Here is a 17,995-nt window from a genome sequence, read left to right as displayed (position 1 = left end):
GCTCGCCCCCGCCCTCACCCGCTCATCACCCCTAAGAAGCACTTCACATGGTGTCATCACAGATTGAGCAAGAGTTTAATAAAATGTCATTTGAATTAGTCGGACAAAGCTCCTCTCAGCTACACGATGTTACAGGAGGTTCTCTTCTAAATACACTGACCACCGACCTCTACACCCAATTATAATGTGCATTTAATGTGAACGTCTGCATCTGTTGCTTCAAGCTCACATCACATCACATCACGTCGTGTGTGTGGATCAAGGCTTCAGAAAAGGAAAGAGCACATTTTGTGAGACGAGTGATTTCAAGGTCAAAACGGTTTCATGCTTCACTTTTAAGCGCACGTGAAAAGTCCTGAAAGTGTGATGGATGAAATCATAACAGCTACTTAATTCATGCGTCAACACATCTGATCACAACTGAGCAAAACCATCAGCAGATTAAGTCTGTGATAGATTTCAAGGCTCTGGACAAAGTCAGTAAGTGGACGTTCAAGGTCAAGAACTTTTTTGTTCTTTGTCCTGATTTAATCCTTAAAGTTTTATTTATTAATTAAATTCTTCCTTTGCTGTTCCCCCAACAAACACCAGATGTGACATGTAGTGAAGACCCTCAGCCATTTAGAGGACACTGTATTCAGATAATTATGCTCCGGTATCATACTCGGCTGGTTTTTCACACGCTACTATTGCTGCCTTCAAGTCGTCCCGTTACATATTTATGTCTAAACAAGTCGCTCTTTAATCTGCTCATGATGACAAATAGGTCGAGTATGTTAACACCAACAAACTGTCGTCATGAAAAATAGGTTCAGATACGGTTCACAGATTATGTTTGTGCTCAGTTTAGTCTGCACCATGTACTGTACATTAGAACGGGACTTTGCAGCTAGTGATGCATAAAGCACTGTTCCTCTCACACAAACGTAGATAGATCACCCAGCAGGACCTCGTGACTCTCTGTGTGACTCTAAACCTTTAATGAGTAATAAAAGGAACTTGACCTTGAGCACGGTGTGAAGTTCTCCGACCCTGATCCGATCTGATAAAGAGCTGAACGCTGAGGAGACGCTGAGGACAAAACTGAGGACGAGGAAGAGTCAAACGTCTCTCCGCACTGAATTATTTCAACAACTACTGGATAGATTGTCATGAACTCTGATACAATAAAATAAAATAAAATAAAAGACACTTCATTTTATTTCTGCTTAACAGTTTATTCATTGTCCAAATTCATATCAGTAGACTTGAAGAAATAAAAGGTATTTTTCCTTTTTAAACATTCTTTTAAACAAAAATATAACAACTATTTACAATCACTCGTAAAAAATACATAAAAAGCGAATGAGCAAAATCATGTTGTCTTTCTAAAAGACATAAGTTACAACAGCTATGAGAAGTGAGACGAAAGCAAACTTTAAGCCACGGACTGAGTTAATACCTTTTTATACAGATTGTGCAGCACACTCACCACATCGAAGCTTATTGTTGTGCATTTCCACTGTAATGCCAAAATCTGTCCACATAAACACATTCACATCTCTCTCATTGAATTCCAGGTAACGTAGCAGGACACAGGCTAAAGTACAACCAGACAGGAGATACGTTTCCATCGAGCTGTGAAGGAGATAGAATCCGCCTTCTCTACTTGATGTCATTGAAAACACTGACACAGTATGGAAACATAGCGACTGTATGAAGAGTGGATGAAGTTTAGCCCAAAAACAATTTAAAGATGGAGTGACGAAAAAAATCCTTCGCTAGAAAGAACAAAAAAAGAAAAAGATCCACGCATGAGTGTCTAAAAAATCCTGAACAATAATTTGAGGGGAAAGAAAACGTTGCCTGGTGATTTTTTAATCGTGAATGTTTTGTTAATACTGATTTGTGATTAAACATCTGAGGAATACAGTTGTGCAAAAAAAGAAAAAAGAAAAAAGGAATCGTCAGTTTCTGACTCTCAGTCTGTTTTAAAGTTTATACTGTAAAGATAAAAAAACGAGGTGGGGTTCACAGTGGATACTCACGATGTGTGAAATCCACCAGAGGACAGTGATGAGGAAGGTTTAAGGAGGCGGCATCAGAAAGGCTCCGCTGCACACGTTCAGTTCAAGCAGGCAGAGATATGATAGCATCCAAAAACTAATTTCACTCATCCAGTGTGAGTTTGAATGAAGTCGCTTTGTGCCATGAAACCGGCGGTGAGAGACCCACAGGGGGCTCACCTTTCTGCAGGTGAGAACAGTCGAAGCGAAGAAGGGCTTTAATTGGGAATGACTTCGGAGCCTCTACTCCCACACTGAATGAAAACAGCTTTTTAAAATGCTTTGTTGATCCCAACTTTGCAAATATAATTCCACAACACACACACACACACACACACACACGTCCCAAAACACACAGCAGCAATTACACTAATAGATCAGAAATGGCACCAACAACAGTGTGAGGAAAAAAAAACAAACAAACATAAAAACAGGAACAAGAACTAAGAAACTTTCTTTACAGACTCACTGATTATTTGTTATAACAAAATATTCAAAAATAGCCTTTGTAGAAGAGACTCTCTCTCATCTTTACATGATCAGTTAACATTAATTTATGGCAAAGAAACAACAAAATATATATGTATAAATCCATATATATGCCATGTATATATTAGCATTAATCATTTCAAGTCTTTGTGTGGCAAAAAATTACAGAAAAACAAAATAAAAAAGGAAAAGCATCAGAGCGTGAGACGGACAGCAGAAGGAGAAGAACGTCTGATTCCAGTTACACCCCCGCCGCCGCCCTACAGACAAACTCAGAATGTACAAATTTGCTTCTGATTCAATACAAATAAACTATTTTCAAGCACATCCTTTAAATATTCTACAAAATGTACTACAAACATCGAATGGAGATTCGAGCCGGGCGTTAAAATACATCATCTGTTCATTTGCTCTGTCGTTTGTTTGGTTTGTTTTTTTTAAATAAGAAGCAAAAGCCGAGGTGAGAGAGGGACAGGTGCGAGCGCAGCTGCATTATAAACTAATTTACAAGGTCAAACACACCTGGAGCATTATTCTTCAACATTTCAGCTTGTAATTCACCTAGTCTAATAAACACTGTAAACAAAAGCAGCGGTGTAAACACTGTCGTTTGTCTTTAAGCACACCAGTCAACACCTTGGTGTGAGTGTATATGCATGCATGTTGTGGGCCACACAGTACTAATTTACTGTTTTATTATAGCTGCTGCAATAAAATACCAACATGTTTTACTCTACAGGAAGCAGCAAGGCATTTGTTCTTCAGCTCATTAAAAACTAGTTATAATACAGTTTTTATACAGAACATCCAGGAGAGACAGCATGCCGCTAAAGTACCTCACATCAGGCTGACGGAGCAATAAGAGATGTGGCTGCGTGGTGGAGGGAGCGACACGAAGACACTAAACTGCCTGAGAGAGGCTGCTCGTCTTTTTCTGTAAAGCTCAGAGGAGTTTAATAAGTGCTAAACACAAACAGACGCGTTCTCTGTTGGTTCAGGATTTCAATTCTGAACTTCTTCAAAAATACATCGGGGGGCTCCGACCTCAAATACAGTCGTAAGTGTACAGTACACACTGGATAACAAAAAGGGTTTTGTTGTGTTTTTTTGTGCATTTGAACTGATGTTTTTATGTAAATTTACACCATCAGTGCCCGGGTTTAGTAGAGGTCGATTAAAAACCCCTAATTTAAAAAACAAAAACAAAAACGTTTTTTCTTGTCTCTTATTCACCTACATTCATTTTGAAGAAAACTTCAAACAGTAAAACTAAAGAGAAATCAACCCCGAGAGCTAATAACAATACGACTTTCTATCCCTTTGTCTGCTCCTCACAATTCTCACAAAAAAACTTTGCCAAGCTCCGAGATGCAAATGAAGACAAAAAAGAAAATCACTGCACAACATATAAAAGCGGTAAAAAGCAACGTGAAACAAGTTTAGACAACAGAGCCTGGAGCGAGAACTGGAGGTACGTGGAGGTCTGTTTCTACGGAGGCCGACTTCTCCTCATGAGGCTTCGTTACGTCACTCATAACTTCTTCACCTTTGTCCGTTTGTGAAGTCTGTTTGACGTGATCCATCACACCGCCGCCTTCTACTTCTGGAGTTTTTAAAAAGTATCTAAAATCTTTCTCGTCTTCGTTGTTTTGTGACATAGGTTTAAAAACGGGTGATGGTACAAATCCTGGGAGGTGGAGCGAGGTCACGAGGCCCACTGCTCCGGTCCAGAGGGGCATTATGGTACGTGGTGATACACGGCTCTGAAGGCCAGGACGGGAGGATGTGCTCTGACACGTAGAGACGACAGGCTGCTAGATTAGTCCCAAGCCTGATCATCGTGTGAGAATGTGTGTGAGTGTGTGTGAGCATCTCTACACCGCCGACACTTGTTCATCTGCAAAAGAGAAAAGTGAAGTGTTTGACAGGAAGTCCGCAAATGAAAGCATTAAACCAGCGTTTATACAGGGTTCACCAAGCTGAGACCACAGTGAATACAGTTTAAAACCCGTATCACAGTCAGCCTCCATTAAAATGTGAAAAGGAAACAAGACTTCAAGACTTCTTTATATCTACTAAGTTTTTTTTAGAGCACTAGATTCAAGTTATAATAATAAAATAATAATAATAATAATAAAACCCAGTGATGCCCTGTTTTGTTTTTTGACCAATATAAGAACAAATACAGAGAAAAACTGCTCGTGTTCATGTAAAGAACCCTATCAACTAGATTTCATTTTTACACAGTGGGTAAACTCTTTCAAATGCTGTTCAAGAGCAAAGCCATGACGTTTAGCTTGCTTTGGTGACATACCATCCTCACTCTCAGCCAGCTCCTGTGGCGGGACGCAGACGCTGGCCGGTCTGGAGTGGCCCTGTCTGGAGTCGGCTGTTCGGGCCTCTTGGTTGTGGAGCTGATGGATACTCGCCAGCCTCCGGGCCTCAGCCAAGCTGCTGGCTGCTGTGGGACTCTGTAGGAGTTTGCTCCTCTGCAGGGCCACGCTGTAGTCTGGAGGTTTGAGGTGAGGAGGTCTAGGAAGAAGACCCCCTGGACCACCTACTACTCCATCTGCGAGGCCGAGATCCCCCAGAGCCAGACCTTGGTAGCCTGGAGGGGTGGGAGGGGGAGCACGGTAACGCTCATCCTTGGCGGGGGAGGTGACACAATACACTGGATGGAAGTGTGGATCAAACGAAAGGGAGGGATGGAGCAAAGGAGGAGGGGAGTGAGGGATGAGGAGTGATGGGGGGGTGAAGAAGTTGATAGAAATACAGGTGTGAAGTTTTGGTGGGAGGGGGGGAGAAACCAAACGAAATAATGAAAAAATTAAATTAAGGATGATGTTTCACTAATATAATACACAACAACTACACATGAACCAAAATGTGTTAAAATTAAAAGACAAATATACAAAGAAGAGGATGGAGCGATGGCTGCAGCGAAACAGACACAACTAGAGCTGCAAGTCATGAATCTGCCAGTTATTCACCAGACGAATCGATTAATCGTTTGATTCTCAGAATCAGAAAGAGAGTTTTCTATCTTTTATCAGAAAGATAGAAACTGATCAGGAGAAGGTGCTGGTTCGGTTTGACCAAAGACATAAAGATGTTACATCTACAGGAGATTGAAAACGGAGCAAACTTTCAAATCTGAGAATCCGGGAGTTCGAATTTGACGATTAATCGATTTTCAAAGTTTGTATCAATTCAATTTCTTTAGCACCATAGCCTAATTGTTTATGTCTTAAAATAATTCTCCTCCAACTCTAAGGTTCCAAACTGTCCAGAACAAAAACAAAAAAGGTCCTACACTTTATCACAGCAGATGTTATGAGAGGTACATTTACACTGTGGCTGGTGACAATGCTCCACGACTCCTACACTGGGAGCAAACAGCATGAATTAAACCTATTTGGAATCTCAGCCTGAGAACTAACCACAAGACAGAGTGCAGCATTTGAAGCTGATTACTGGAGCACAATTCACCAACAGCAGACCTCAATTAATGTATGTAGGTCTGATACGAAGTATGTAGCCATATTCATATTCGTATCAAAGAAGCAAAAGCTGATGTCTCACTGCATGATGCTAACAAATGAGGAAGTATATGTTCTTCTGTAAAAGTCTAGACACTACACACCCCCTCACACAAGTATCTACAGAGTTTCCCTCAAACACTGTCACATTACAGGGAATCCAACTTGCAACCTGACCCCTCACCTATCAGGCCCTTCTCTGTGCTTGATGTCACCGTTTTGTAGACGGGGTCTGTGCTTTGCCCTCCTTCCTCGTTGGATGGAGAGTAGGGGTGCTCCGAGGTGTTTCGCCGTTTTATCGTCCCGTAATTTCCCTCATAGGTGTCTGACAGCGAGCTGGAGGACGCCCAGCTCTGCCGCGACTGACTGGACAGCTCCGAGCTGGATTCTCTGGAGCGTTGCTTGGCAGTGCCCTCATTCACACACGTGTGACGGACGGCCTCGACTTCTGCTATCGGTCCAGCCAGATGAACGGGCTTGAAGCCGGCCAGGTGTGGGAGAGAAAGCAGGTTCCCGTGGATGCCGTGGTCCCAGGGCCGGCAAGAGGAAGCGTGGAGGCTCTGGAAGGAATCATGGGAGTTGGAGGAACAGGACGTCCAGCTGCCACGGCCGCTGTCGGCCACCGAGTCAAGAGAGGTGTGGTCCGGGGTCAGTTCCTCCGTGGAGATGGAGGAGGTGAAGGTGGAGGCTCGTGCTGCATATCCTCGCGCTAACGATGAAGAACTAGTGCAGATAAAAGACAGTGATACAGTTAAAACGTGAAAACGAGCTGTGCTGCTTCTTGAAACATCTACAGGTTTAAAAACATGGAAAAGAATTAAAATCAGGATTCACTTGTTCATGTAAAAGCACTGAGGAAAAGTAGAGTTAAGGAACATGCACCCAGCAAAAGACTATAAAGGAAAGATTATGGGATGAAGTTTTTGAAACTGTTGAGTGGAGGTGAAGGTGGACTGAAGCTGTACTGACATGAAGTGACGAAGTGGAAGAGGGCAAAACAGGAGCATCAATAACTATGAAAAGCTGTTGACTGGAGGATGTTCGGGTCAGAGAGTCGCACAATAACAAAGATGAATGAAAGCAGCATAAAGTTCGGTGCTACGCAGATGATCCATGTTGTCCCTGCACAATCTCTGACTTTCAACCGCCATGAGTAATTGGTTGTGTCCAGACGGGTTAGCGAGTCCATTTCTCTAATGTTTGTTGTTGTTCATCCTGTTACAGTGAATATTATTCCTCATCTGTACACTTGCTCTTTACAAAAAAACAAACCAAACTTTTCCCAGCGTGATAAATCACTACATGCGACAACAACCAAAAACTTTTTACAAGTTCTTTTTCTCCTTCGCTGTTGTTCTTAAACCATCATCTTGATTCGATGACATGATTTTACTGGACAAACAAGCCACTCAGTGAAATGGAGCCATGTTTTATAAAACTGGTCCGAGTTATACTACAAGGCTGCGAGGTGATATAATATGAGAGAAGCAGATATAACTGTGTCCAGCGATGTTTTATAGTCTCCTCTTTATGAGGCAGAATGGCCACATCATGGAGGAACAATAAACAAACAGCACACAATAAAAAAGGCGTGTTGTTTACTCGGTCCGATTAAAAAGCTGTCTGTGTGAAAACCGATATGTTGTTAATGAAGAAAAGGAGGAAAGAGGAGCTGTAAATGTGGGACGCTAATAAAACCTGGAGCGTTTACGACTTCCTGTTGTCTGAATTTTAATGAGGAAAAGATTTAATTAAAATCAACTGGGAGAAGAAACAGAGGAGGGATCAAGGTATGTGTGGTGCATTTTAGCTCATGCTGAGCCTTAAAAACTGCATATTATCATTACTACAAGCTCACAATCATGCTCCACATGTGTAGATCTCACCTGAGTCAAGTCACTGACCTCAAAGAAACATATAGACTGCACCAAATAAATAAATGATTCACCCAGGCAGATCTGATAATCAAGTTAATTACCTTGTGCTTGGTTGGCTGTAGTCAGCATTTGAATGTGCATGTGTTGCTGCCGTGCTCTCAACAACTGCAGCAGATGTTGTAGTCGTCGCTGTAGTAGCAACAGGAGCAGCGCTGGCACAGGTCCTGTTGATGCTATTACTCCGCTCGTCAGACCCGTGGGCCGGCACAGAGTCCACTGAACAGATACTGGAGCGGGAGGAGATCTCGCTGTGGCTCGAGTCCGACAGGTTGTCCGCTTTACCGGCTGGCAGGAGGGCGTAACCTGGACAGAAGAGGGCGAAGATGAGCATTTTACACATTTACAGTTGAAGATTCAATAAAATACAGATGATAATAGAGAAGAAAATCCTACTTTTTATAACAAGTCTATATTTAATTGAGAATACAACATGAAGTTTCTATATCTTTCAATAGAAATATGTCAAAATAACCGACATGAAGTCATAAAACTTAATATAAACATTATGTCTCTGATCATTAAACATGTACAAAGACTGAACTGTGTAAAAAAAACTGAAGGTCACTACAAAACCTCCATAAACAAATCAACAGTGACTAAATGAATATGAACGATACACATTCAAAAAGTTTTATACTTATTTAAATTTATATCCTTAAAAAGTTAAGGTAAATATACAATTATATTTTTAAAGGCATTAAAACACAAATATTCACTGAATTATACAGAACAGTAAATTATTTTGTTATCAGCTCTACATCTTCATGTCCACTGTGAATGTCCACTGTCTAGTAACTCTAACTAGTCTCACCATCACTTAACAAGATATTTCCTATAATTTATTTTCAATAAATGTCTCTGGTCTCTCTGAAAAACTTCCACCTTCCTTCAAACAACAGTTTTTACTCAGTAACTGGATCGTTCAATGACCCCTGTCACACAGTCCTTCTCCTGGTGTGCCTGTCCCTGCAGAGCCACAGGAAGGGGTTGGGGCTGACTGACCTGGCTTCCTGTCTTTCCTGTCCTTGTCTCTCACCTTGAGGTGGGGAGGACGCAACCTCACCCCTTCCCTCCCCCTCATTCAAATGTGGCCTGACTCCCCTCGGCCTCTCCCTGGACCGACTCCTTTCCCTGAACATTCTGAGCGGTGACATCAGTCTGTTCCTGATGGGGGACTCTGGGGGTCTGGGTCTCTGTGATGTGGTCACATCACTAGATCCTGATAGTCTGGGAGGGGACCCGGGATGCACCCCAGGACTTCCTGCTCTTTCTCTCATAAGCATTAGCCCTGCATCTCTCTGTGCACCCTGGTTGTTCTGCTGCCTGGACCTCCCTCTCTGACCCGACTCTGTCTCCTCCTCCTTTCCCACTTCCCTTCTCTTCTCCTCCACCTCCGTTTGATTCTCTCTGTCCCTGCTACTCTCTCGGCTGTGCTGTCTGGTCATGAGTAGGATCCTCTTGTGGAGGAGCGCCCCACCTATGCCGTAGCTGCGTAGGCTGACAGTGCCGGCCTTTGTGCTGGCGTCACTGGTCAGGGATGATGAAGATCCCGACAGATTCATCTGACTGGAGTTTTGGGACTTGGCCACACCTCCCACTGAAAGAGAGAAGTTGAAGTTAAAGCCTTTAATTGAATTGAATTTAATATAATTTAATCAAGAGATGCTGTGTGAAATTCTGTTTTCAAATAAATCTGACTTCCAGCCTTTGCATTCTGAGTATTTATGCCAGACATGGTTTCTGAGTAAGATTCTCAGCGGTGTATTATTAGTGTATCAGAGCTCTGCTGCGAAGTCTTCACCCATGTTAACCCAGGCTTCCTTTGATATAAACATAAAGGCGAACAGCACAGTTTCTGTTGCAGACCTTTGCGTGGAGAGCCCTGTGGCGACACCGTGGGACTGGAGTGAAGAGAGGAGATGGTGGAGACTGTGTCATCAGATGGTCTCTTGGCGCTCCACTCCTCTGATGAGTTCACTGGAGGTTTCTTCACCACCTGGGGGGAATTGCTGTCTGGGGTTGGAGAGAAGAACATGATATGTGAGAGTCTGCGATACACATTTCTTTCTATTTTGCACATTAACTATATATAGTGCAGCCTGACATTTAGCTTTTAACAGGCTTTGTATTCAGTGTTTCTTACTGGCTCGTTTGTCTTTAGTTGTCATTTTTAATTTGATTTGAAGACAGTAATCTGTTTAAATCACACATCATGATCATTTAAATGTTGATTTAAATGTGTACTCACTCGGTGTGTCTATGTCCTTGGCAGTGCTCTTCTTTCTTAGTGGGTTCAGTGGGACCTGGACCTGAAGGACTTGTGACACCCTGTTTTGCGTTTTTCCAGATGGCAGAGCTGAGCGCAGAGACACCGGGGACATGTCCGACTTGGTGGATCGTCTCTCACTTAAGTTCTTCGACACTGCAACCACAGTAAGAAAAAACAATGTATTAACCTAAAGCTTGGAAGTCAGTAAAATTAATATGTTTCAGTAATTATAATTTTTAAATAAACTGTTGAAAATACTGTTTTAAGATGAAATCCCATCAGTTGTAAGCTTTATTTTTCAGAAGAGAGTATCTGTGGTATCTGTCTTCTGATCAATCTCCTCCAGTTATTTTTAGCAGCGTACTGTACACTAGGTGGCAGTGCAAGCCAATAATACGACATACAGTGTGAAGCATGCTGTGTTTTCACTTGTGTGTTTTGAATTTATATTTTTCAGAGTATTACATTAACTACAGTTGATACATCCCTCAAAGCCTTTTAACAAAACCAAACTGATATAAACTAATATCTATCTATCTATATGTGCATTGAGGAAGATTCTAGATAAAGAAGAATATATTAACAGAAGAGTCTGTGCTCTCTGCTCTCTACTTACAGGTGCTGTAGGACGGCTCACACTGCAGGGACATGATCTGGTGCTTCTCCTCGTCTGTCTCCACTGTCAGGTTGGACAGGTATTGCTTCACCTTTCTTGCCATCTGTGCATCCTCGTACAACTTCTTCGCATTGAGAAGTGAACTGCGACGTACTCGCTTCTTATGGGCGCCGCCCTGCACGTCCAGCATGTTGGAGTTAGTGCTGCCCTGGCTCAAAGACCTAATGACAGAAGAAGAAGAGGGAAAGAAAGAAATGGAAGGCAGAGTATGAGGACAGATGGAAGAAAGTGTTTTGAAGTTGGACAGTGTGATTTAGCCAAGAGTTGATAGATGAGGAGAGGAAATGAGAGATGAGGATACAACAGAAAGTGAAAACAGATCGAAAGAGGAAAAGAAAGAACAATAAACAACAATCAGTAAATCATCTTTTTAAAGATTTTCTTACCAAATACCTCTTCTACTATACAATCTGTAAATCTGTCTTTGGAGCATAGCATTTTAAAAACAGGACCATGCAAACTGGGAGGGAGGCAGCTCTTGCCGATGTGCCATGCTATCACAGAACAGCAGAACATTCTGTCAGATGGAGGCAAAAAGGGTTAGGAAACAAAAGATGCACAAGATTCGATATGGGTAATATTATGCCAGGATGCAGATATGAAAACCAAACCAGAGTCAAATAGAACCTGTCAACGCTGGAAAGAGTGGGTGAAAAAAAAAAGGCGTCTAGGGGTTTTCACGATGGTGTGGGATATTCACTTTCTAAACTTCTACTTCCAAGATCGAGAAAGAAAGTTTAGCTTCTACTTTAAAGTCAAATCGGACAAGACGTCGCGTACAAAGTATAAAAAAATTAAAAATATGGATATTTGACCATCTACGATGAATTATACAACTCAAGCTGCTAATGAAGATCATGTTTTGAGATGAAGAGATTTAGAGTAGGTGCTAAAGGGGCCTCGATGTGATATTTGCTCTTTTGCTTTATATGTTTTACTAATGGTTGTTGTCTTGTGCTGTCACATGCTGCCCTGTTGCAGCTTGCTTGACTTGACTTTTTTCTTAATGTTTATAGTTATATTTGGATGACTGATAATTCATTTGACCATGTTGGTAAAAACAAGCTATTATTTTAAGCTACTATATGACTCAAACATACAATGTTATGAAGAGCAAAACAATTAATGGGTCAATGATTGGTTTCAGTATGGTTCAGGAGAATGGGCACTGCAAATGAAAGGGTTAATGGCAGCACAGGCAGACGCACACGTACACTCAGATATGGTAAAGGGGAAACATGCAGAGTTTATGGTGGGAGGGATGCAGGCTGGATTGAATATCTGCTGGTCCAGACTTAAACGGGATGAAACCGGTACCAGGACAAACTTACCCTAAACTCTTCCACCTCTTCTTCCTGCAAGCAAGAGGCGTGAAGATTGAAGTGTGACTTAAAGACAAGTTCAAGGGTCAGGGGCAAGGAGAAGACAAGACTATGTAGAGGTCATGCCACCACAAACAAACAGGAAATGACTGTAGATGTGAGGACATTGGACAAAAGACATCTCCCCATTTAAACCTGAAGAGTGAGTGTTACGGCTACTGTGTAATACCCAACAACAAAGCTGTTGCTATTTTTTGAAAACTATCATCTTATAAAATGTTAAATAGATTTTTAATTATGTGAAAGTATCTCCTGACATCTGGAGCTTGAAATATGAAGGGAGTGTCTGCAGCTGCAGTCATGCACTGCAGCAGTGAAGGACTATGATAAACACACAAACGGAGTGAAACAAACTACACACTGCGGTTGGCATCAATTAAGCCTCACTTCCAGCTGATCCATGTCTCGTGTTGTTACATTCCTATATCTGAGGAATGCAATCAAAACGTCCAGAGCTATGAACCGGACAGGAAGTGAATGGGAATTGACTGAGCCAGACCCTGAGTGTGTTCCTGATCCTGCTGGTGAAGGATCAGACTAGTTGGTGGAGGTATGGTGCAGTGGTTCCCTTTTTGCCCACATTTGTTGTTTTCTGTAGTAAAAGTATCTTTTCTAAAATCTGCAATCTGCCGTGCTACATCTTCTGCATTCATGCCTCTTTCTGAGAAATTCCAGTTTTGCTTCAGCTCGACTGATGAGAAACAGGAAGATCAAGTTTCAAAGCTACACACATAATAAAGAAGATTTGGTTTCACTTCTGGAGACCAGAACCTACAACAAGCCACTATTATTTGAGTTATCTGTTGACAGCAAACACATCAGAGTGTCACACTACACAAGTTTAGTATTTATTATATCATGTGATGATGAGAGCCACAAAATTCACTTGCATGTTTCCATAAACAAAACACTTTCTTAAAAGCTCCTTCTTTGAGGGGGTTTCTGGGTGTGACACTTTAGTAATACTACTGATTAAGTCCTTATGTGTAAGGAAAACTGTAAATGAACTGGCTCAAAGCAACACATAGATTTTTAATTTGAATGTATGATCACATGAAGATTAAATCTTATAACCAGAGGATTAAAATGATCTTTAACTGGCTCCAAAAGCTGCACTGAGAACAACTAACCTCTGTCTGAACATGAGGGCAGGGTCCATGTTGGCCGAGGTCATTCTCACTACGTGTCTGATCTCCTTGGCGATCATCCTCAGCTTCTCAAAGTTCACAAGACCGTCTACGCTGGAGTCATTGCCTGGGAGGAACAAACACAGGCAGAAACACGCAGACACAGTAAGTCTGAAGTAAACTGTCAACAGAGAGATAATTCCTATTTTGGGTCATTTGTTAGATGTAATCTGCAAAGACACTGTTATGACAAATCTTCAAAGCAACATTTCTCCCTGTTCTGGTTTGTTTCTTGTCATTCCTCCAAGAGATCAAAGTGGTGTCTGTCTTTCAAACTGTGTCATGCTCGGTCACTTGAGTTTTTTGCAGCTTGCACAATTAAGGAAACTTGTCTATAAATAGCTATTAAAGACAAAACCTTCACACAGAAGTTCGTTTTGGTAGTTTCAACCTGACTCAGTGAAATAGGATGATATACAGGCATGATGGGAAGTCTTCAGCAGAAGTAAACCTAAGTGAGCCTCAAGTTGACCTTCTTTACAACACAGAGGAAGTAACGAACAACAGACTGAACAGAATGACATGTCGGCCTTCAGCAAAGACAAGGTTCAGACACAAAAGGACATGATGTAAATCTCTCTACCTTCATGTAGGAAGGTGAGGTCCTTCTTGACCACTGGGAACAGTGGGATGATGGGTGGCTGCATACTCTGGCTGCTCAGGACGTTACGGTACTTCGCCATGTTCCTGGACGGGTCAAAGAGGTCCTGCAGGTCCACAAAGAGCTTCTCGTATTTACTGGGCAGTTTCTCCCAGGAGCTCCGCAGCCGAGCCACCGGTGCCAAGTTCAGGCCGCTGTGGGGGCGAAAAAAGAGGTGCACAGATAGATAAGTTATGGTGGGAAGAACTGAGGAAGAAATGATGACTGCACAATTACTAGTTCTGGAGGTAACCATCTCCATTTTCAAGAGCAGGATTCATTCCTTCTCTCTTCGTCCATTTTCTTTCCACCTTCTGTCTCTTGTTCATTCGTTCCACATCTCTCTGTGTGTAACATCTCTTTTTTCTAAAACCATGTAATCTCATATAATGTGGCATATATTGCATAAATTACACTTATTATAAACTAATCAAGACTGTGGCGTCTGCTAAATATAAGGAAACCCTACATGTTACTCTATCTTTTATACACACACACACACACACACGCCACCATCACCAGGTGGATTGTGCATCGAGAGCCATATGCGTGAGGACATCCTGCTGTGAGGAGAAGTGTAAAGGGACGTGGAGGTCAGACACTTCCTGCCTTGAAGTGCCTTTTACAGACGATCACCAGACTGCTGAACGGTGAGTCCAGACACAGTGGACAGAGCGAAACCTTACTACATTAATTAAACAAATGAAGAGAAGGTTCTAGTGCAGAATCACGTCCCTAATAAAAATCTACTGTATTACATTCCAGACAGCTGTAATTGTTGTAGAACTGTATTTGCATGGGTTTGCAGATACAAAGAGCAGGAAATCTTCTCTTGGATTATTTACACATTCAAATTAAAAGAGCACACTACAACATAAAACACCAACGTATCTAAACAAGAGTATGATGTGCTTTAGGTTAATTACTCTAGGGAAAAGGACAACATTGCAAGTATGAGTTGTCCAGATCCCATTAAAAAAGTCTAATAGTGATGATGCTACTGTATTGTATGTGAAGCCAAAAATACTGTAGCTTACTGTACTGTAGTTTAATTTATTATACTACTACTACTACTATTATATATTTGTTATTTGCTTGTTTTAATTTTTTTTGTTCTGTTTTTTTTAAAGAGCAATAACAAAACATAGAAAGGACATAGAAATCTGCCAAAGACTAAAGCTGCTAGTTTATAAAAATGAAATTTAGGATGTTTTAAGAGTAAATAAATACAGAGAAAAGAGGATTGTCAAATCCGCAAAGTGGGCAACTGCCTTAGGCCCCAGATCTACAGGGGCCAATTAAAACTGATACTGCAAATGCCCCAAGGTAGCTGCAGTGTTTTTACCTGGATTTGAGGTAATAGAGGAGCCCAGCGGCTAGTTGTTTCAGCGTGTAATGGGATGAGATATGAGTATTTCTTTCCATATACAGAAATATATATTATTAAAAACACTCTCACATACAAACACAGATGAACGCAGCCTGTGCAGACACAAAAACATGTACATTTTTATACAGTATTTACTTATTCATGGGGTAATATTTAAAATGTAAATGTAAATATTACCTTTTTCTACTTCTAATGCTGCAAACTGGATTGTTTTAGCAGAATTTATTTGTATGGACATAACATAACATGTTGTTTGGTTCAAACACAATCACATCTGCACGTTCACCCCTAAAACACACAACCAGCACCAACTTGCTTCCCCTCATGTGGGTTTTACCTCCTCTAACGGGGCCACATTTACATAGAGCCTCAGTGAAACAGCCGTCTAGAGCTGAACCACAGAGACCAGAGGGAAACAAGAGCAACAAACAGTAAGTGTAACTGCTACTATGGGACTATTACTGTGTGCACATGCAGCGTCTGTGTAGTTTGGAAGAGGCAGTGTCAGTGGCTGATTCTCCTGAGGATTTGGGGAGGGGAACGTGGTGCCAACGTGTTGATTCGTTACTGTACTACACACTCCTAGACCCACCTGATAATGGCAAACATGGAGTTGAAGTTCTTGCACTCTCTGCAGTGCAGGGCAATCTTGATGAAGTGTTTGATGGTCTTCATCCTCTTTAGGGCATTCGGCTCCTTCAGGATCTCTGTGGCGACCCAGAAGGTCTCCTGGTTGATCACCTCCTCAAACTGTTTCAGATGACCACTTTCCATTGAGGTGTCTAGTTTAAACAAGTCGTCCACGTACCTATGAGCAACGGCAAAGATGTTTTTCAGTAGTCATTTTGGATCCCGTGATGTTCAAACGTTTTTGATCTATTAAAATGTTAAACACTACATACTCTGTGGACTCAATGTTCCTGAAAAGCTCGAAGTCTCTCATGGAGAGCTGAGCAGCAACTTCCATGGTGCTGAGCTGCAGCAGAGAGATCTGACTCTCTCTGAGGAGGTCCTGAGCGTCCACGTCTGAACACAGCGTCTCCGTCTCCATGTTGTTCTTCAGGTAGTACCTACAGAGGCAATCAAATGAATGAGTGTTCAGAAATTACTGTAAATTTCTGCCATTTTCACGAGTGTAAAACATTTCATGAGCATCTAATGTAATATCTAAAACCAGGAAGATCGGAGGGGATTAAACGTCTCTTAGAGTGTGATCTCCAACTGTTTTCTGGGAAAGCATCCAGCAGCAGGTCATCTCTCTTTCCTTGTTATGGCCTTCAACTCTGTTTGGAAATCTAAAACCTCTACCCCCTCATTTCCACTCTAATGAAGCTGTAATGTGGTCATCTAGGAACACAGCACCTTAGAGCAATAAAGACCTGCAGTCAGGGGGCAAAGTGTTGGCATGCATTTGAATATAAATTACTCCTGTTACTCTGCCAGAAGAGCTGAATAGAGGAACACCTTAAACGAGGAGATGTCAGGCTGAATTTAGATGTAAAATAAAGCACATTACATATTTCACATTGAAAAAGAGCTCAAAAGCAGAACTGAAAGGGCTGTTTTCAAGATTTAAGATATTTTAGGACTTAAGAATCTACACAGTTAAAGGTAGAGGCTGAACGAGATAAAACAAGAACAGCAAACCAGGAGAAGAGGTGAGGATGTAGGATAGAGGGAGGAAAGGAGACCAGATGAAAGGAGAGAAGAAGAGTCAAGAGCAGACCAGAGGAAAGGAGAAGAGATAAGAGGAGATAAAACTAAATTACAGCAGAGGAGAGAAGACAATCTGAGAAAAGTGGAGATGAGGACACAGGAAAGAAGAAGAAATCAAATTAATGCTAGACAAAGTGGTGTTGAGTAGCATTGGAGCCAAGTCATTGTAAATAGTTATCAGTGGGTTGTGGGTGTACTGTATGTATGGAGCTTTAAATCCCTGAGCTGCATCTATGTGTTTTGGCAGTGAGGAGAAGACTTGCTATTTGCTTGGCCTGTCCCCTGTAAGACCTTCTGTCAGTCATCAGCTGCAGAGAGGGAGAGATGGAGGAGGTGAGATACAGGGAGAGACGCAAAGCAGAGATATATCTGTCTACTGCTGTGGATAAATACAACTACTGCTATCGATGCAGTGTACACTTACTGCTGACAGTGCATGTATGTGTAAATGTGTAAAGGTTCTAGACCACAGCAAAGGGGCTAAAACTGTATGAAATAGGGGATGTTTGCTTTTGATTTCTAAATTTGTCATGAGTTATTGCATGTAGGTTTGAAAAAAGCAAAAGGGTCTGATTACTTTCTTAAGCCAGTGTAGATGAATGACTGTGTATACGGAGGAGACTGTATCTATATCTATCCCGTGTGTGCAAGTGAGTGAGTCTATGAATTATTCTAGACATGCTATGATGTCTGCTGAGGCCACCGCCCCCGACAGAGGATGAAAT

General features: G+C 41.7%; 1 protein-coding gene across 7 annotated transcripts in view; it reads right to left on the bottom strand.

Moving 5' to 3' along the window:
• Positions 1 to 1,427: 1,427 nt before the first annotated feature.
• Positions 1,428 to 17,995, bottom strand: part of rapgef6 (Rap guanine nucleotide exchange factor (GEF) 6) — a 106,156-nt gene continuing 89,588 nt past the window's right edge. For 5 of the 7 annotated variants that reach the window (XM_026370410.1, XM_026370411.1, XM_026370413.1 and 2 more), the window contains 13 exons: positions 16,457 to 16,624; positions 16,147 to 16,362; positions 14,108 to 14,319; positions 13,468 to 13,591; positions 12,287 to 12,310; positions 10,896 to 11,116; positions 10,259 to 10,432; positions 9,877 to 10,023; positions 9,488 to 9,607; positions 8,052 to 8,313; positions 6,258 to 6,796; positions 4,849 to 5,205; positions 1,428 to 4,431 (listed from right to left, as the gene is read on the bottom strand). In XM_026370410.1, coding sequence (XP_026226195.1) covers positions 4,409 to 4,431; positions 4,849 to 5,205; positions 6,258 to 6,796; positions 8,052 to 8,313; positions 9,488 to 9,607; positions 9,877 to 10,023; positions 10,259 to 10,432; positions 10,896 to 11,116; positions 12,287 to 12,310; positions 13,468 to 13,591; positions 14,108 to 14,319; positions 16,147 to 16,362; positions 16,457 to 16,624 — 2,587 coding nt within the window. In that variant the 3' untranslated portion in view covers positions 1,428 to 4,408. The remainder of the gene's footprint in view (positions 4,432 to 4,848; positions 5,206 to 6,257; positions 6,797 to 8,051; positions 8,314 to 9,487; positions 9,608 to 9,876; positions 10,024 to 10,258; positions 10,433 to 10,895; positions 11,117 to 12,286; positions 12,311 to 13,467; positions 13,592 to 14,107; positions 14,320 to 16,146; positions 16,363 to 16,456; positions 16,625 to 17,995) is intronic. The other 2 variants (XM_026370412.1, XM_026370409.1) reach the window with 1 other exon arrangement.

The sequence above is a fragment of the Anabas testudineus genome, chromosome 14 (assembly GCF_900324465.2).
Source record: "Anabas testudineus chromosome 14, fAnaTes1.2, whole genome shotgun sequence".
NCBI lineage: Eukaryota > Metazoa > Chordata > Actinopteri > Anabantiformes > Anabantidae > Anabas > Anabas testudineus.
Note: the sequence above shows the minus strand (reverse complement) of the source record. Positions and strands in the feature narration are given on the sequence as shown.